Below are 20,427 nucleotides of genomic sequence, written 5' to 3' on the forward strand. Positions count from 1 at the left end.
TTTTGTTGTACCATGTGTAAAAATAAAAAAAAATAAAAACGATTAAGATGTGGTGTGCAAAATAAAAATTGTCTAGTTGATGATACCACTAAAAAACAAAAAGAAAATTAAAAAACATCCCACAACAATACAATGTGTTTCACGGGCTTCACTACTGTTAGTAGCTTTATAATACAGAACATTATTTGTCTACCTAGAAATAAGGATGGCGACTGGGATATATGGTGTTGTGTAATGCTTTTGCTGCCCTACACACTAGTAGCACGTTCTACGCGCTTCATTAGCTAATCTTGCCCACAGTTGTTATCATGCTCGTGGGGGTTGTTCTTGGCTGGTATGCCGGCGGGTCAGTATTCTTATTAAAAATGTCAACAACGACAAAAAAAACACATTATTGTAAAATACTTTAAACTGTGCCGCATGCGCTCACTGCATCCAGAATGGAGCACACTATCATTTACGAGCAAAAAAATAATCAAGAAGCGCTGATTAGTTTTGTTTCCACGCTCTTCCCTCACTTTCTATTTTTTAGAACATTCTCAGTTGTTTTATGGGGTTTGTTTTTTTTTTCGCGTTGTGTGCTTTTTTGCTTCCTTCCTGCACGTTAGTTGGCCTCTTTAGGGATGGAGTTTGTTGGCGTGTTTGGCTTGCGTATCAGTATGTAATGTCTCGGTACTGTCGGTGTAGTAGCGTCGTCTGTTAGTTATGTTAGGGGTTGATTATTAATCACAAATCCTGTTCCATTTTTTGTGTGTGACCACCAACCCTTTGAACAGTTTTAATATGGCAAACTAAGGACCAAGCCCGGTCATCCAGCATGCCAGCCCTCGCCCCACATAATCTCTACATGATAATAATGGGTTAGATAAGGGGGGATGGATGGAAATAAAATTCTACCTAAGAAGGACGGGGAAGATGGGAAGACATGTTTTAAAAGTAAAACGTCATGGAAATCTGTACACTTACATAACACTGTTCGCTCGGTATAATAATTATGTTACACAAAAAATACCGAAAGTTTTGCACTAAAAGCTAAAAGACGGGCGCCACGGACCCCCTTTTCGTAAAGAAGGCCACATATTGGCCGCCCCGTCGATCGATCGAGCAAACGATCTAGTAAGAGAGATATGTGTGTGTATCCTGTTTGCAGTAAATGTATGTACAGGTGGGTGTTTTGGCTGGGCTCACGGTGCATTTCGACACGTGCCAGAGAAACGCCCTTTTACAACATAATAAATACAATATTCTAGAGCACCGGAGAAAGAGAGTGGGTGTGTGATGTAAATATATTAAAATCTATATATTGTTTTACTTGTTCTAAAAAGAATTCATTCTTTTTTAATAAAATAAATACGATCTACTTTTTAGCTACAATTTAATTAAGTGAGTTAAGAGAAAGAGAGACGAATGCAGGAAAGGAAAAAGAACTTGTACTTCTTCTGAATACGGCTGTACTAAAACTGTTCTAAAAACTTTTTTGTCACTCTGACCATACACGGACGAGTAGATGGTGGGGTGTCATTGCGTGCCATTGGGGTGGGACACGGCGGGGACGCATGCGGACACAAACTGCCAGACACGCGTGCACCAGACCCAAACGATCAATCATCGATGCGCGAAGAGAACAATTTTCATCGTGGGGCGATCGTATAATATTTCTATTTATTTACCGAATCCCCCAACCCTTCTTTTGCGCTTACACCAACATTCTGTTGTTGCAACGGGCGCAGCAATCGGCGTCCACAGCAGCACACCAGAGCAGCACGTATGTGGTTTAGTTTTGTTTGCTTTAGCTGTGCTTCACATACGAACACAAAGCGCACACACACACACACGCAGGAACGACGGGCGTGGAGCTAACGATAATGTATCGTCCAGATTCCGGTTTGCAGGGCGTATCCAAACAGTTTCCCTAGTTCGCCCTCTAACAGCATCTATTGGAGGCGCGTAGCAGTAACAGGGCAACAGTTGTCACAAGTGTGTTCACTCCATAGAGACAACGCACCGATTTGCAGCTCTTATCGCGCAGCTCAACCCTCTCAGGGTGGAAAAGAATGTCGCTGTGCCTCCCCAATCATCCCGCGTCGGGAGTGTCTCGGGACAGGGGTTTGCTTTTGCAGCTCCTCCAATAAGCTAAATCCAAGCTAATCAAAATATGATGCTTCAAAATTTTATGATTTCGTAGCATTGTGTGGTTTGCGATGAAGAACCACCAACTGGTTCTGAGGCACTCTTCTTTACCCCAATGTGTCACTCCGTCCTTCGTAACACCGTGAGCCTTATCCGTGATGCATGATCTTTACCCCTTCGGTTTTAGAATTTCCGACGGATGGACTTCATATTTGCATACCAATCTTCAAAAAAAAAAATCCTCCAAATAGACTCCAAGCTTTGGACGACCGCCAATGTAGTACCTATAGGCACCACAAGTGATATGCAACCTCTCTTCCCCTTTCTGAACAGCTCTGCCGCCCCGGCAAATCGTCATATTCTTGAAGCCCAACCAGTAGAAACATTGGAGCTGGGGAGAGAACGCACATGAAACGAGAAAACAACATGACCGGCAGCAACCGAGACACTTCGCTTTGGAAAGGGTTTGTCGCCGGAGTCGAACGGCTTGATTAGTTCAACCGACCGGTTTTTCGACCCGGTGTGTGTTGTTGTTGATGGTGGTGGTACTGCCACCTCCTCCTCACCCAGCATCAGCTCAGAATGTTGGTTCAACTGCGTGCAGCAGCGGCGCTGTGTTTTGGGACACGGACCGATACGGTGGCGTAGGTCCCCCTACACCTTTGGCTGTAGAGCCGGTGTGACATACAGCAAAAACTCGTCAAGGTTAGCGGGTGAAGAGAGCGAGCGAAGGCGAGATATTCGCAAAAAAACGGGCAATCTTGGACAGAACACATGCACAAGGGATCTTGTTTTTCCTTTCCTTATAGTTTGTGTTATGTTGAGCTGGGTTGGAACAACTTCGAAAACTGGTGCTAGAGAGCGCGATGATCGAAGTTGATGATGCTTATCGATCTTGGGTCCTCCTCTCTATCACCATCCTTCTCTGTGCTGCCAGAGTCTGCAGGGACGCGTTATCTCGAAAACGATGTGTGTGTCACCTCTGAACTATGCGAGACAAGCCGGAGATTCTGAGCCGTACAGGGGGGGCTTTCGAGGAATGTGTTCTGTTTACACAAGCCCTCTCCAAAGAACAAAATGTTTGGATATAGCTCTTGTTGCCGGTGTAGTCATTTGAGAGTTTGAAAAGCGGCAAAAAAAGCAAACCGTCCTCCAATGGAAGACGTTGTCGCCTTCAACTACTTCTACTTGCGAGAGTGGACATACGACACGTGAGTGGCATTCCTTAGAATGGAGCTGGCTCTCTCTGTATGTGAACACAGTTGTTCTTATTAATGCAACTAGAAGCAACAACCAGCGACGATGATGATTAAACAACAATCCTTCCCTTTGATTGCGCTATTTTTCTATAGACACATGTGCCGCCGCTCCGATGTGTGTACTGTCTTCGCATTTGCAAGCCACATATTCACCTCATCTCTATACGCCGCTCTGCCTCACCCTGTTAGTAATCTGTTTTCCCTTTTTGTATATTTGCATCATTACGATGTCGCCGGTCTGTCGTTCGCCTGCAGAGAAATGGTGACTGCAAAGCGCACACAGAGCGATCATTAATCAGATCTCTCACAGTGCGTCGTACACGAAGCAGCAGCACATCACCACACACCGCGCGCTAGGTCAAGGACTGTGCTGTGATCTTCCTCTGCCAGGGTGCAGTAGCAGCAGGCAGAGCGCTGCTTCAACTATTACACCCCCCAAGAGAAATGATGATGACAGTTGCGCCGCCTTAACAGGTCTTTTATACCCGCGATCGAACTCGATCGGACACTACACTCTGCTATGATGTGAAAGAGCTGAGATGCTGCTGTGTGTTGTGTTGGTGATGGTGCCTTTCTTCTTGTGCTTAATTAAACCGATTGTAACCTCTCCCCTTTCTGCTACATCGCTTCTTTGCACGCATCGGGTACAGTAGTGGAGAGCTCGTTTACGTTTTCGCACAACCCAGTGTAATGTTGTGTAAAGGGTGTACCACCTCTATTATCAGCCCTTCGGGCACGGGTACCTCACCGGCTACCAAAAGGGCACGTAAACATCGACGTCTGGGCGCGAGTGAGCGCAGTCATCGTCGTGCGCCCTCTTTAATCAACTGTGCGCCAATAAGCAATCTTTCCGGTCGCACACAAAAAAACACGCTCTCATCACTTTCAACAACAAAAATCTCATTTTCTTGCCTCTGAGGCGCTGATGGAAATGAAATGTTTAGGGGGGGAAGAAGTCGTGCTGTGGGTCTATTTAAGCGGCCTCTTAGACACCACGTGCCTAAATGCCGACCATGAGGACCAATATGCGTGGACAAAAAAAAAAGCGTTTAAATTGGATTTTCCTGCAGCAGATCATCGCAACACACGGTGTTGTTGTGTACGCCGTCGTGCCTCGGGGGGCAATGTTCGGAACATTCGCTATTGCTTCATTAACCTCCAGGGGGAGCAATAAAGGCGCAAAGGCGATGGAAAATGTCTGCCGAACGCAACACACATTTTGCGTTTTTAAATCAGTGCTTTTTTTGGGGAGTGGGACTCGCACTCGCACGATTCTTTAACTCCCCGAAATTCCTCCTTGGGTGAATTTCCTGCTTCTACCGTCATGGGATGACGTACAGGCACGCATGGGCGAATATAGGGAGGCAGCAGCCTCCTACTAGTTTGGTCTTCCCAAAACCGGATGCCACTTCCAAATGGCACACACAAAAAGAAGAGGTTTCACAGGGACAAACTCTCTCTTTCCCTCTCAGCGTCCCGTTATGGTCAACTTGGGGAGGACAAACACACGCGCGGACGGACAGTCGCAGCGATGCATCCGCGGCGGCGCCGAGACACGCAACAGACAAACGGTATGTGTGTGTACAATGACCTTTTTTATTATTCTTTTTTTTGTGTTCGAAATGCTGCGCAAAGGTTCGCGTGCAGATCAGCGCAACGGACGCGCGCGCGCAGGACAGCGCGCAGCGGTGTGGTTCGCGTCGTAGGGCGCGCGTCTGTAGGGAAGCTCTGCGCTTCAAACCGGCCACAGCAGTGTCGGGCGTGGAGGAGATTGCTCTCTTTCACGATGTGGTGTGTCTCTGCGTGTGTGTGTGTGTGTCACGGGCTATAAATAATTTAGCGCAACCGCCACCACCGGCAGAGTTAGTCGGTTTCGCCGTTCCACGAGCTATTTTAGATGCATGTCCACGCGGCGGCCCCGTTGTGCACACGCCCTACACCACGTCAAGAACAATCGAACACGATCATGAAATAGATTTTACGAAGACGGGTATACAAATTCGATTGGCAACTCGATACGATACGTTTGAAAAAGTTGCGGAATCGAAGACACAGGGCACTCTTTAGAGAGAGACACATTTCCGATGAGCGTTCAATAGAATCGTCTCACCGAACGTGCCCCAAAGGAAGAGATTGTTTTACGTGAACAAATTCTTGTGAAAGCAACCGGACACAGGGAGGCATTTCCAAACACAACACAACTATCGGGAATTTGTGGTCACCACACACTCAGCGCGCGCTGCTATCGATTTTCGTTCCGAGAGGAGCCAACTGTGACTACTCCGAACGATCGCTCTTCTCCTTTGCCGCAAGCGCAAGACGATCTACAGAGTGAGAGAAGCTACAATGTGTCTAAGCTTAGCAACTGTGATCTTTCAACGCGGGTTTCGGTCCGTTTTCGCTTAGAAGCGTACCATAATTTTTACAACTTCTTGCCTTTCTGCAAGGCCTTTCTTGCCGTCGTACAAGGCCATTCAAGATAATAAGAAACTATGACTCTGCAGACAGGGTGTGTCTACTACCAACCACACGCAATTAAACTGATAAAACCGTATGCAAAAGAACATCACCTTATTTGGGACGGTAGATGCTCTTATCCAAAGACGACACTCCAACAGATATGGTTTTCGGTCTCGAAAAACTCCCCTCCTTCATGCTAATTAAGATATCTTGCACAGTTCGTGTTGTGTCGCCAGTGTGATAAGCACATTAAATGCTCTTCTTTTGCTCCTCTTCTTGCTTATCATTCTTATCTAGAGAGAGTATTATACAAACAGCCATGGGTTGGTGTGTGGTTTTGAGGGATGATTTAAACAAAGAATTGCAGTCACAATTGATCAGCCAAAAAATAATTTCAATTCGCTTCACTTTTACGGCAAACCCATCCATATGTAGTAGAGCATTATGGTTAGCAAAATATTAAATTAAAAAAAAAAACATATCCCGACCATTCCATCCAATACCATGGTAGTAAGTAGTGTATTAAGTGGTAGTAGTGGTAGTAATAATGAAGCTAGCCGGTTTTCCATTTAGTTTTCGAGGTGGCAAAGATTAGAGAGAGCAGCAGCAAGAGGTAGTTGCGAGAGGAGTAGTAGTTGCCTTTTTAGACTACGAAACTGATGTTTTCGTTCGATGGTTAATTGATGTTTCTTCGTTAACTTTCGATTTTTGTTGCATATTACCGCATCCACAACCTTCGCAGCATTGTCCTTTTCATCCACCCTTTCCATTCACAACCAGTAGTAGAGTGTGAGTAGTAGCGAAAGATATAGCTGCTTAGTATTTTTGCTTAGTTGTTCTCAAACCCACATGTGGTTACATTTCTTTCAGCAAACTGATGGTTAAACTTTGGATAAGGAAGGTAAAGGTTTTAAAGGAAAGGATCAGTGGTTGGATTGATTGGGAACTATAGGGGACTGGAATTCAAAGCAGCAGGAAGATGATCGTCTTCTACTTGTTTCAGTAAAAATTAGCTAAAATTGTTAACACTCCAATTGAGTTAAATAGAGCAACAATGATCTAAAATTGAGCTAAATTGAGCTAAAATTGAGCTAAAATGAGCTAAAATGAGCTAAAATTTAGCTTAAATTGAACGATCTTTAGCGACCTTTCTTTATCCTGCTGCTTTGGTTTCGAGGGAATAAGGAGCTCTTTAGAAATTGGGACATGAGGGGAAACAGCGTGAAGTGGTAGGAGTAATTGTTATCTCGAAAATAAAGGAGGTTAGGATACACATGTTATGGCACAGTCATATATCTAATATGAGAGAGCGAACGTGGATTATGTTTCGTTTAGGAGGGTGGTGTTGGGTGGTGAGAGAGAATTGGTTGGTAATACATACATATACAGCTAATAAAAACTAGTCCAGTTAAAGTTTGCCAGCAATTGCTTTATTATTATTATTATTATTATTATTAAACGGATGGTAGTAGCGGTAGTAGTAGTAGTAGTAGTAGTAATGGTGAATAGAGTAGCAGCTGGTAGTTGCTAGTAAGAAGTAGCTAAATAATATTAAAAGTAGAAGTAGATTAGAGAAGTGCAATTATTAAGCTTTATTAAAATGTTTCATTATTTCTTGCTGTCGGCTTTACAACACGCACACACACACACCTTACATCCTTGTTGCATGTGTTATACCAGAGCAGAATGAGTGTGAGTGAGAAAAGAGGGTAGAGAGAAGAAGAAATATAGTAGTGGTTATAAAACTCTAGCATATTATTCTGCATTTTCATTGCCACTGCTGCTGCTGCTGCTGCTGCACCTGCTGTTTTTGCACATAGGTTATTAGAAGCGAATATTAATTAATGTCCATGTTCATACACCACCGACCGGTTAGAAGGCACATATTTCACATAAGGTTCCAGTAGAACATCCTCCTCGTCCATGTCCATACCATTATCGCTATTGCAACAGAAAGATTGGTGTTATGTTTTTTTGTTTTTAAGTTGCGTGGTCAGTGAGATTTTGTTAACATATTTAATTCGTTTGTTTTTTTTTTGTGTGTGTGTGTTTAGCAAGGTTATTTTTCAATTGGCCATCATCCACAAGATATGGTAGTAGTTATTTCCTAATTTGTATAATTTCTTAGAGAAAGTAAATGTATGTCCAATTGGAGTTGCAGCCAAATTCACTCGGGCACATTACTTGTTACACATCGGACTTGATTATCGTTTGTTAACGGTGAGTTTTGTCATTCGTGGACAGTTGTGTGGTTGCTAATATTGCAGTAAAATGGAGTTATTCTGATTGCTTTTCATTGCCCTTTTTATACCACATTCTAATTGGTTTTAACATTCCACTACAATATGCCGTAAGAATTATATACTTTTGTTTTAGTGGTTTATAGGTTGTTTGTGTTTAGCATTCTTCTTGCCTCAATGTAAAACCCAACCAGTTCCAGTATGTTTCATAATTAATTGCATTTCTCTGCGTGTTTCTGTTCTTACATATCTAGTTAGTTAATATTGTTTCGTTATTGTTTTATGTTTTTAATTTCATTTTGATTTTACATTTCATTGTTATATCTGCTAAGATACCGCAATTAGGGCTTGCTACTAACTATTTTGCTTTACTGTTTAGTTTTGGTCATTCCATATAAGAAACGATCAATACACGATAGTCAGGCAAAAGGCACATACAATGCACATTGTGTAGAACAGAGTAGAGTAAGTGTTGGTGTGTTAAGGGCTACGGTTAAAATTAGTATTATAAGTAATAATAATAAAAAAAAAACAACTATAAGCTTAGCTACGACACGGAGGGTTGTGTAAAAGAGATTTCACGATATATATAAAAAAAATCAATTTATATGATTTTCTATTTTCTCCGCTTTACAATACATTCTGAACTTCTGTTGTTCGAACCTTCCTCAAGTCACACTGACGATTCTTCAAATGAGATTACTTTAAATTGTTTTAAAATAGCAAAAAAACACACACACACTCGGCACACAATACAAACTAATAATAGATTAATTTATATAATATTGAAGTAATATTCCCTTCCATAAAGGTATATAGATATTGCCACCTTGGGTAAAATCGTGCCAGTGTACACAACTGCACAAAAGGCATATATATTATATTGAAGGGTAGTAGTGTGTGTGTTTTTATTGGTAAATATCGCACAAAGTTATAATTATTTTGTGTGCAATAAACTTTGTTGCGCAATAAAAATCTCTTATGAGAGAAAAAAAAAGATACTAAACGGGACTGGGAAGCGTTTGATTTTGTCCGGAAACTTGGTTTCCTTGTCTGTTCCTTCCTGCAAATCCCTCTCTCTATCTCTTTCTCAGCGCAAAGTAAAAATTGCATCGACTTTCGATTTAACAGGGGAAGCACTTTTTTTTTAATAAAATATAAATGATTCTCTTATGCATTCGGTTGTGCCTGATTTCCGCCGCAAGCCATTTTTGCTACACTATTTTGTATTGCCTTACGAAACACACACTGCTGCGCACGGTCGTTGCGATGGCACCACAAATTATGCGTTCACAAAATGCATTCGATCTCTTATAGCTGAATGAGTTGCTTTCAGGCAGATCTTTTCGAGTGTGTGGTGTGTTTGTGTATTGGAGGGTTGATGTAATTTTACACATGTATGAATTGCAGATAGTTCTCGAGCACTATTTAAAAAACGGGAAGACGACATGCAATGCAAATTCCAATGCAGTCGTTTGTTTTGCACCACAGATTCTCTTCTTTTTCTGTCATAGTTCTGCACGTTGTACGCATCGTCACGCTTGTGTGTTAATTTCCTCCTCCAATCGAGCAAGAAACTGGCACCGCCCTTTGTTTGCATATACTTGTTGCTGGGTGTACGCTGTGTATCATCAATTGAACCATTCATCCGATTAATCTCCCCGGTTGCAGAGCACATTCCCTCTTCTCTCCCTGATGATCTGTATCTCTGTGCTGTACAGGACACTTTGATGTATGAAGGAAAACCCCCAAGAGATGGCCCCTTCGCTGCACAACACAACACAACTTTGATGAGTATTATATGTTTTCCTTTCCCTTTTCATGCACACTTCCTCGATGCATCAAAAGAAACACATGCATCCGTGGGATTAGAAACAAAACGTCCCACGACCGGAAGCAGAGATTGATCTGAGAGCCGGAAGATCGGATCGGATCGGTTGGAGAGTTCCGACGGTGATCTGGGCTCTGGTTTTGTGTGCGTGTTTATCCGGAAGACTAAAAAGGTTTTGATTTTTAAACAAACGTTTTGAACTGCTTTTTTCTTGCCCGAAGAAGTATTTCCCGTCTTTTTCCTCCCTTTATCCATCTTCTCGCACTCTCTGTCTCTTGCTCTCTCATTTCTTGAACGATCGATTTTTAATACTTTGGCACATTTGGAGTAGAGACAGAATTAAACAAAAAAAGTATAAAAAAACACACAAGTTGTACAGCTTACAACAGACGTCGGAAACGTAACTGAAAGAAAGTAACAACATAACATTACACTAGACCGCAACAAAAATGCCGTTCAAAAAGCGTACGGTGGGGAGCCGCATAACAGAAGGCTCACGATTAATTATTTTTAAAGGGTTAAAATATTCCATTACAACATAACGACTAGTTCACTTCACTTCACGAGTGAAGGATCTCCTCTGTGTGTGCATGTTAACGAACAGTAACAAAGGAAGAAATATGCAATTACCAGGTGTATTAGATTCAACATATTATCGGTTCGGTTAATCGGTCGTTATCAGTGTGTGCTAAAAAAAAGCTATGTAACAAATTAAAGAAAGCATAATTTAAGAGAGAGAGATAGGCACAGAGAGTAGGAGAGAGATTGCGCTTTGCCAGAAGTTAATCAGATGAATGGTACAGATTGAAGGGATTTTAGCATTTTAGTGAGCAGGGGGTGATGCGGCGCACGACACGGAGTTTGTTTTGTGTCACAAAAAGATACAAAAACAGTTTTCCCATACACGACATGATGCCTTCAACGTGAGAAGTGTAATCGAGGTGCTACCACGAACGAAAACGTTCGGCTTGGCTTTCCTTAGTGTGTGTTAAGTGCTGTAGAATGAGTGTGATAAGCCATTGCTCATGTTTTTAGTACAGATGGTCGATCCTTTTTTTAGTACATAACGTTTCATGTTGTCAAAGGGATTGCTTGTGTTACGGGTTCGTTGTTAGGTGGTGTTGCGACCATAATGCATCGTAATTTGCAATTTTATAGCGTTATTTTACGTACTGCTTGGGAGGTTTTCTTTTCTTCTTCTTCTCTCCAAATAGGGGAAAATATAAGGAACAAATTGGAACAGTAAGTAAAACGGGGTAAAAGGTAGGAGTTGTTAGAAGTAGTGGTCGGTCAAAATGGTTAAGAAGTTCGGTGTTTGATAGTGTATTGAGAGTTGGGTGTAGTAGTAGTAGTAGTAGAGTGCTAGAACAATTAATCCTTTCCGATGTCCACATTTCACAGTTCACCCCTCCTCTTTTTAGGTTTAGCTTAGTGCACACTTAATGTTCGTTAACAGTATTATTATGTATAATTAAAAACTAATATTAAGGTTATCGTTATTTGCGCACAATGATGCAACAAAACAAGAGCCGCAGCGTGGTGGTGTGTTCACATTTCGCACATTCCCGCCATCCTTCCATAAACATCTAAACATAATCCTCTGGGTGCTACCTGCTAGCTAGCTAACACAATACGTTTTACAATGTTTAATAATTATTATACGATCGTATTATAATGTCCCCTTTTCTTCACACGCATTATCATTTCACACGTGAGTGGATTAATTTGCACGTTTATCGCGCTCAGATCTGTGTTGTTGTACAAGATTTTTGTAATATTTTGCGTTATAGTAATGTGTTGAGGGATGAGGGATGATGATAGAAGAGAAAATGAGTTATTTTCCTCAAGTTCGAAAAGGAAGCGTTACAATTAAACAAAGAAAGGAAGAGATTTAATTGTATCGCACTATTACTTGTATCTGTTGTTTAACCGATACGCTCAACTAGCAATAGAGTGTTGCTAGTCTTTAAAAGATGAGATTAAACAATGAATAAACAAACAGATCGAAAAGATGAATATACGGAAGTGGTTGTTGTAGTGTCGGTGATGAATGCTACTAATAGAAGATTATACATATTCAGCGCATTTTTGTTGGGCGTTAATCAAACACAATAATGGTTTTTTTCTGTTTGTTTGTTTTGTTTTAGGAGCAGCTACACGATTGCTATTGTTTGCTTTTGTTTTTACCTCATTCCGTAGCAGATCTCTATCATTCCTTGGCGTTATTTTGTTTGTTTTGCAATTAATGCGATTATTTTATATAGATATTATTGATGCATACATGATCTAGACGATGTTATTATTAATTATTATTAATAATTGTATGAATATTATTAATATTCGAAGTAACGAAGAGGGGTGTAGAAGATATAGGAGCAACAAATTATATAAAAAACATATATAAAAGTATGCGCGCATGTTTTGCTGTTGTTTTTCCAACTTTTAAAGGGTGAAAGTGGGTGTGAGCATGAAATTAATAGTAAAAAATATAGGTAGCTTTATAGATAAATGGTCATTAGATAAATTATTGCCCCACCGCCCGGGTTTTATAAGGATTGTGTGTGTGAGTGAGTGTGGGTGTATATATATATATCTCTCTCTCTAACGATTGCCAAAGGGGTGAGTAGGTGTGTGTGATAGTAAAAGATTTGCGCTGTGTTTGCTTCACACGTTGTTGGCTTGAAGGCGTTCGTTTTTTTTTGGGCGCTTTGCGATAATTTTGGTTTGTTTGGCAAAAAAAGTTGCATTTTTGTGGCCTTCCAAGTGTTTGCGCACACATACACACACACACGCACACACACAGCACAACTTATTCGAATTGTTTGTTTTTGTTTTTTTTCTCTCTGTTTGCTCTAGTTGTTTTTAGCGATGCTTTTTTTAATTTAACGTGGAGTAGGGGTGTGTGAGAAGAGGTAATATAAAAGGGGGGGGAGAAAAGTTTGTTGTTGGTTGTGGTGGTGGTGGTGTTTGTTGTTGTTGGTGGTGGTGGTTGGGGGTTTTAGTAAGGATGATCGCGAGACGCATATTGCCTTCGTGGATTTTTGATTGCACCTACGCTGTGATCGGCGTACTCCGTGAGCAGCGGATTGCCGGCCGCCGCCAGCGCGTAGCTGTAGTCCGTGTAGGGGGAGGCGTAGATCAGCCCGGTCGTGTGGTCGATCGTGGGCGGCGGACCCGACCCCGGTATCAGGCTCGCGGCCGTCGTCGGGACGGAGATGCGGGGCGACAGGATGATCGGCGCACCGAGCGGGTTCGGGGCGGTCCGGCCCGCCATCTGGTTGGCGGCGGCCAGATTGGCCGCGGCCGCGAGCGACGCCTGCGTCAGCATGCGCTGGTCGGCGGCCGACGCCGCCGCCGCCATCTTCCACCGATCGTCCGTGTACTGTTGCGGGTCGAAGCTGAACGTGTTGTCGGCGGGCGCGACCTTGGTGGTCGAGTCGCGGTACGTGCCGTTGATGATGGCCAGCTCCATCAGCTGGCGCTTCTTCAGCTCGTCCTCGCCCTCGGCGTGCGGGACGAGCAGCTTCTTCACCTCGTCGAGCGCGCGCTTCAGCTTGATGGTCGCTCGGTTTTCCGTATCCTCCACCGTGATCAGCACGTGCAGATCGTCCGACAGGTGCTCCCAGTTCGGTTTGCCCCGGTTCGCGTCCTCCTTCTTCTTGTCCCGCATCGAGCCCTTCCCTCGCACCATGATCTTGCAGCCCGTCTCCTGCTCGAGCTGCTTGGCGGTCATGCCGCGCGGCCCCAGGATGCGGCCGACGAAGTTAAAGTCGGGATACTCCTTCACCGGGACGTACACCTTCTCGTTGAGCGTGACCGATTCCCCTTCCGGGTCGGGCAGCTGGAGCGGCTCCTTCGTCACGCCGTTGATGTGGAACAGGGAGGCGCGCACCTTCGAGATTTCCTCGTCGAGCAGCCGCTCGATGTGCAGAAACACGTTCGGGAAGGCGGCCAACTGTTTGCGGTCCTTCAGCAGCTGGGCCAGATAGTCGGCGATGCTTTGCGTCGACTGTTGCTGGTTTGGTTGTTGTTGCTGCTGCTGCTGTTGCTGCTGCTGCTGGTTGGTGCCGCTGTTTTCCACCGTGCCACCGTACGTGCTCATGATGTGATGGTTGTGGTGCAATTGATTCATTCGACGATTTGTTGTCACGGGACAGTGAGTCCGTGGGCGTGTGTGTGCCTCTTGGGCGAGATGAGCTCGGCGACTCTCCACAGAACACCACGAACACTAACCAATAGACCGGGGGAGGTTGGTTGGCGGGCACAAGCGTCTTGTCCCGGGGGGTTCTTGTATCACTTGTACTATCTTTCACCGACTTTCTTCAATCACATTCACAACTGGCGCGCACTCACACACACACACACACTACTATCGGTCTTTTAAACGTAAGCTTTAAAAATAACGGTTTATCGGCATTGTTTACATGCAAACCAATAGGGCGCGCGCATGTGCTTTTATTCCGAATACACTTTTCTAAGGCACTTTTCTATCTTAGGGGTTTATTTTTTTGTATAACAACACTCACACACGTCCACACACTCTTGTGCACTTTTTTTCTTGCGTGTGTGTATTTGTACCTTGAAAAACTGGGAGAAAGAAAGGAACATTTATTTAACGAAACACATTTTTGAAGGCACTAGCTTTTAACGAACTTTTTAAGCACTGTTTAACGCAATTTTAAGTTTGTAATATTTTTTTTTAAATACACGCGTACGCATGTTTTACGAAAGCACTTTAAACTGATCGATTGTTTTTTGAATTATTGACGATCGATCGACGATCACACAAACACACGTGGCGGATGGTGGTGGTGGTGGTGGGACAGCAATTGCGTGTTCGATCGTTCGTTTCCTGTTTTATTTTTGTCTCGATTAAATATCTCGCTATCACAACTGTTTATTTACTTTCTCTTCAACACTCTCAGAGTGTGTTGAGAAGGGAGAATCGTCATTTTTGTGTTTTGTGCCACTTTCGATTTGCGCACCAGAGAGGAGTCTTGTGTTGTCATAATCGATCTCAATTTGGAGCAACACACTATGGGCAGTGTGTATGTGTGTATGTGGAGGGAATAGTGGTGTGTATATTTCACCGTTTCCTTGCTGGAAATGTTTCTATTTTATTGTTTGTTTTGTTAAAAATAGCATAAAACACTCTCCGATACCAAAAATAATGATTCAACAGAAAAACAAGCTATTTCCCACTTTGTCAAAGCTTTCCGGTGTTATTGTTGTGTGTATTATAGTGTGATTGCAACTTATTTGCTTATTTGCTGACGATTCGGATATGAGTCAGCAGCGGAGCGAACATAGAAAATACTTTTACACTTTTTGCCTCAGTGTGTTATCAACATGCTCCTCAAAGAACGCTATAAAATGCTTAAGGAAGCTCTTTTCCATGGAAGCAAACTCACAAAAAAACAGAATTTCCGTCCATCATGCTCGAGGGAACGCAGCACCCTTTACCGGCGGCATTTCCGCCACGGCTGTTGTGTGTTGCTGCTGCTGATCGACGCATGAGCAAAAGAAATATGCGCAAACAACAGTTCCAGCCCCTCCTAACGCACACAGCAACACGCCGCGCATCGTTAAGTAGCGTATCCACGTCGTGACTAACACACACACACGCACACCGAGGCCGCGCATACACAACGCGTCTGAGAATTTCCTCGTCAACACTTTTCACTACTTCTTATCTGTTTTGGGTTTTCCCTCAGATTCTCGTTCGCCCCGCGTACGGAACGTGTTCACGCGTTCACGAACCAAAAAAAAGCTAAAAATATGAATGGAGCATAGGATTATGTGTGAAGTATGCAGCACAAAAAAAACCGTCCCCGACGGAGGCGAACACAGCCAGCCATATCACCAAGGCAACAGATAGACTTTTGTCACCCCAAAGTGTTTCACGGAACCAGAAAAGTCATCGTTCGCATTCCAATATTGAAGATACACTAAATGGCAATTACTTCGAATCCCAGAAAGGAAAGATGCAGAAAACAATTTTTCACAAAAAACAGTGCACCACAATACCATCCCCAAAACAGGAAACAATATCATGAAAGCGCTCTGCCAGCAATAATAACATTTCAGCACACAAGCTAGTACCTCCTCCCTCTCTCTTTCTCTCTCTCTCCTTTCTCTGTCTTACCGCCGCCAAGTATTTGCCCTCCCTCGCTATTCGCTCATACACGCGGCGTTCCACGACTTTTTATTTGTATTTTTCGTTATGCCTGTTGCGCTCGGACACACGGAGTGCGCGATACAACACAAAAAAAGGAAGTGAAAAAGACACACCACCACCACTACACACTGCCGCTTAACACAGTCGCTCCCCGCTGATGATGATGATGATGACGATCCACCACACACTTGCGCGCTGCTCGCTTTTGGCTGTAAGCGCCTTCTTTTCCCTTTTGGGCGAGAGACGACGCAGCACACACACGATGATGATGATGATGATGATGATGATCAACACCATCAGAAAAGTGTGTCAACCAGGGCAACACACGTCAAATGTATCGGTCGCCGCCAACCTACTGTTCTCACTCTACGCACACGCACACACTAAAGCGCTTGATTTTTCCCAGTTTTCTTCCCACAGGCAATAATACACAGGCCATCATTGCTCTACGCGCATTTGCTGACGCTACACACAGCCACACATACACCACACCACCGCAAGTGCTTTTCTCTCGATCGTTCGCTTCTTTTGTCATGTAGAAAAAAAAACAACACACTACAATACCGCGAAACGAGTCCGAGCGATTGAGCAACGGCACGCACGCACGATGTGACACTTCTCCTTTTCTTCACAGAACTTCACTACTGAATTACCTTTCCGCTTTTAACTTCTCTCTTGGCCAAGTGACACTTCACGGGAGTAAGCGACCGCCGAACAAGCGCACACACAACCGACTCAGCGTATGGTTCAGTTTGAAATAAACACAGGGTGAGTGTGCGTTAAAGGTTTACGCCTGCTCGTTCAGTCGAGGGCGCTTCCCACTCGCGCTTATCCCACACACAGGCGCGCGCGTGGTTGAACGGCAGTGCGCCATCTCGCTTTCGCACACTCTCGCGCGAGAGCGAACCGAGCCGTAGCGGAGTAGCGCACAGTGGGAGAAGAATGGTCAAAAATGGACAATTTACCAAGAGAAGTTGTTAAATTGTGGCTGAGATGATGACATTTTTTTAAGATTATGTGGTGTATAATTTAATGTCCGTTTTTCCATTTATTTCACTAATGAGTTTTATGCAAAAAGGTCTTAAAAACCACATTTGTTTTCTTTTTGTCCCCACAAACATTCGTCCATAGCGCAGAGTACGCGGTTTACGCTCGCCGTGGCCTCATTCCTGGCGATTACTCTCGCAGATCGCCTTCTCGATCGCTCGCAGACACACGCACACACAGCAAACGGACCGCGAATTGCTTTCACTACGTTAGCTAAACAGAGAAAGCAGTACACGTATGTGCGCTCTTCCATCTCTCTTTCGCTCCACTTATGGCCTACCTCCTTGTCACTCACACACGCGCGCGCACACGGTCGTACAACATCAATCACACCCACTCAACGCTTCGCGCAGCTCGCGCGAGCAATGTCTCTCTTATCTCTTTCCCTCACATCTTTCTCTTTGTTTTTCGTGGTAAAATTTCACAGCCGCTCCGCTCCGCACCGCTGCAGTGCTAACATTCCGATGGAGCATGGGCCAAAGAGAGATTATTCTGGAGCAACTGGCAGGAGCGCAAGAATGTTCTGCCGTGCAGTGTTGCCAGTTTGCGCGAAAAGTATCGAATCGTTTTTGGGATATGTTTTGTTTTGTTAGCGATAGCTTAGTAAGCTGTGATTGAAGTTTACATAACTCGTGTCGTTTCCCCTTGTGGTGAGTGGGTTGAATTTCAGTGTAAAGTCTTACTTTGGTCCGAATCCTACTCCAGCGTCTAGAATGTTGAAAATAATTTACCAAAATACATCAAACTAACAAAGCTACTAGGAAAATGCGACACAAGCTGAAAGAAAACCGGCATATTTGCACGATCGAACAGACGCGCATTTCACAGGCGGAAAATCGGGCCCTTCCGCGGCACGTCAAAATCCTTCGGGCGCTGCAAAAGCTACGACTTGCCTCCGATCAGCATCCGTCCACGGAGAAGCACCTCAAAAGTTCCTACCAGATCATCAAGGAGAACGAGCGGCTTCAGCAATGCTTTCCCGCCTTCATCATACATCCCTTCAGCCTGCTCCGGCTGTACAGCGATGTGGTCGTTTTCATCGTGATGAACCTGCACCTGATGCTGCTACCGTTTGCGTTCAGCTTTTTAGCCTTCGAAACGCGCCCAACGCGACACCTGGTGGAGTACATCGATCTTTCGCTCTGTGTGATCCTGGTAGTGGAGTTTGCGCTTACATTCTGCACAGGATTCGTGGTGCTGGAAACAAACGAAATCGTCCTAAATCCGAGGAAAATCTTCCTCAACCGTTTGCGTCCCTTCCGGCTGATATACGATCTGTTGCTGTTTTTCCCCTACATACTGCTGCTGGAAGTGTTCGACGAGCTGATCGTTGAGGCGGGTGCGGAAGCATCGCTTGTGTTTGTGTCGTTCCTGTATCTGTGCAATATTGCCCGGTTTCGGGATAGTAATCGGTACTTTAGCGTCATTCCACGATCGCTAGACATTTCCCAGAGCAAAATGCGCATCGTGGAGGTCATCATGAACACGCTGTACGTGCTGCACTGGACCACCTGCCTTGGGTACATTATACCGGTGCTGCTGAAAGTCGATTCTTCCGCCCGTACTTCCGATGAGGAGGAACTGCTAGCTGCGATGCATCTCCCACAGCCCAACGTATCCGCTGCACTGGAAAGGGTGGCCAATCCGTTCGTACGGGTGCGCCTGACGGACCTCGACACCTCCACCGCCTATCGCTATCTGCGCAGCATGATGATAACGCTACGGGTCGGGTTGGCTTCGAGCGAGAAGAAGGACATTGAAGAGCACTACGTGTACCACTGGATCATGTGGCTGGTAATGTTTCTCGGCTGGCTGTGGTTCAACTACGTGCCCGTTGTGCTATGCAGGTTTTTCGACTCGCCCGAGATGGCCACCGACCAGTACGACAAGTTTATGGCCAACCTGAAAGCGTTCGTGTACAACAAGCGGCTGAGCGCCACGTTGGAGCGGAAGCTGCGCAACAACTTCGCCACCCGGTTCCGGACGCGCTACTTCGACGAGGAGATGATAATGGGCCTGTTTCCCAGCAACCTTCGAAGCAGCATCCGGATGGAGACGTGCCGCCATCTGGTGGCGAGTGTGGATCTGTTCAAAAATCTGCCCTACTTCATACTGACGGATATTGTGAATTGTCTGCAGCTGGAGGTTTACCTGCGGGACGATGTGATCATTGCGGCGGGAAGTTACGGTGATTCGATGTACTTCCTGGCGGCCGGTACGGTGGCCGTGTACGCAATGAACGGGAAGGAGCTAGGCCATCTGACCGATGGGGCGTACTTCGGGGAGATATCACTGATCAGGCGCAACCAGCAGCGTACGGCGAATGTGGTTGCGCTGGAGGCGTGTGAAATCTATCGACTGTCGCACGAGGACTTCCAGAACGTTGTTAAACCGCACGCCTATCTGCTGAACCGGATCCGCAAGCAGGCCGAGCAGCGGTTGGCCATGATGAAGCGAAAGAAGGACAAGATGTATGGGAAGAAGTTTTTCGAAGCATTCTTACAATGAAGCAAAGCAAAGGTATGGTCATTTTGGAATTGATGTTATTGTAAGATTATTATAAACCAAAATTTGTAAAACAGGATTTACGGCCAATCGATCTGGCAACCCAGCGCAGCGTCGGACAGATTTCCTCTCAATTTTTCTTTCTCTCTCTCTCTCTCGGCAACTGCGTGATGCTGCACCCCGTATACTGTAGGTGTAGTTGTGGCCTTAGCATAAGTCAAATCACGCTGACTCAGTGGCTCTCTGTGGGAAGAAGCGTACTCTCTTGTCCGCTCAATGTTCGTTGCCTGCGCCTTCCATCCGCATAACGCTGCACACGCATACCAGCATAGCTTAAGTCATCGACCAACACCCCCATTAGGGTGAGTTGAGGCGAACGGCGCAAAAGAGGCAGCCCGGTTTGCGGGAGGGTGAAAAAACATGTTGCGCATCGGGTCGTATTTTATGCTTTTATGTTGTGGACTCTGTGTGTTGGTGTGTAGGGGTCGTGGAAGGAGTCTTCCCTCTGCAAAGAAGTCAAACATAATTCTGACGTTCTGCTTCTTGTCTTCGAGCTGATGTTCACTCTCTGGTGTGTGTGTGCGTTGTTTTTTTGTATGTTTCTTTTCCCCCTTTAAAAAAATCCCTCTCTGTTGCTCACTTTACCTCCCCCTAAACGACTGCCTCTCTGAGACGAACGCTTTCTTTTCCGCATTTCTTTCAACACTCGTTTCACTGCGTTTGTGGTTAACAAAAAAGGGAGACCGATCGTACCGACGGACTTGAGTGCAGCGGGAC

The 20,427-nt window shown here is 44.7% G+C and overlaps 2 protein-coding genes across 6 annotated transcripts in view; one reads left to right on the forward strand and one right to left on the reverse strand.

Moving 5' to 3' along the window:
* LOC120954781 (protein held out wings) overlaps positions 1 to 16,931 on the reverse strand; it is a 31,436-nt gene extending 14,505 nt beyond the window's left edge. For 2 of the 5 annotated variants that reach the window (XM_040375016.2, XM_040375015.2), the window contains exons 1-2: positions 16,752 to 16,931; positions 12,976 to 14,507 (exon numbers count right to left, since the gene is read on the reverse strand). In XM_040375016.2, the coding sequence (XP_040230950.2) occupies positions 12,976 to 14,052 (1,077 nt within the window). In that variant the 5' untranslated portion in view covers positions 14,053 to 14,507; positions 16,752 to 16,931. The remainder of the gene's footprint in view (positions 1 to 12,975; positions 14,508 to 16,751) is intronic. The other 3 variants (XM_040375018.2, XM_040375017.2, XM_049610210.1) reach the window with 2 other exon arrangements.
* Positions 16,932 to 17,800: 869 nt separating this feature from the next.
* Positions 17,801 to 19,752, forward strand: LOC120959712 (potassium/sodium hyperpolarization-activated cyclic nucleotide-gated channel 2-like). The gene has a single exon (XM_040383313.2). The coding sequence runs from the start codon at positions 17,911 to 17,913 to the stop codon at positions 19,651 to 19,653; it is 1,743 nt and encodes a 580-aa protein (XP_040239247.2). The 5' UTR covers positions 17,801 to 17,910; the 3' UTR covers positions 19,654 to 19,752.
* Positions 19,753 to 20,427: the final 675 nt, after the last annotated feature.

Source organism: Anopheles coluzzii, chromosome 3, assembly GCF_943734685.1.
Source record: "Anopheles coluzzii chromosome 3, AcolN3, whole genome shotgun sequence".
Classification (NCBI taxonomy): domain Eukaryota; kingdom Metazoa; phylum Arthropoda; class Insecta; order Diptera; family Culicidae; genus Anopheles; species Anopheles coluzzii.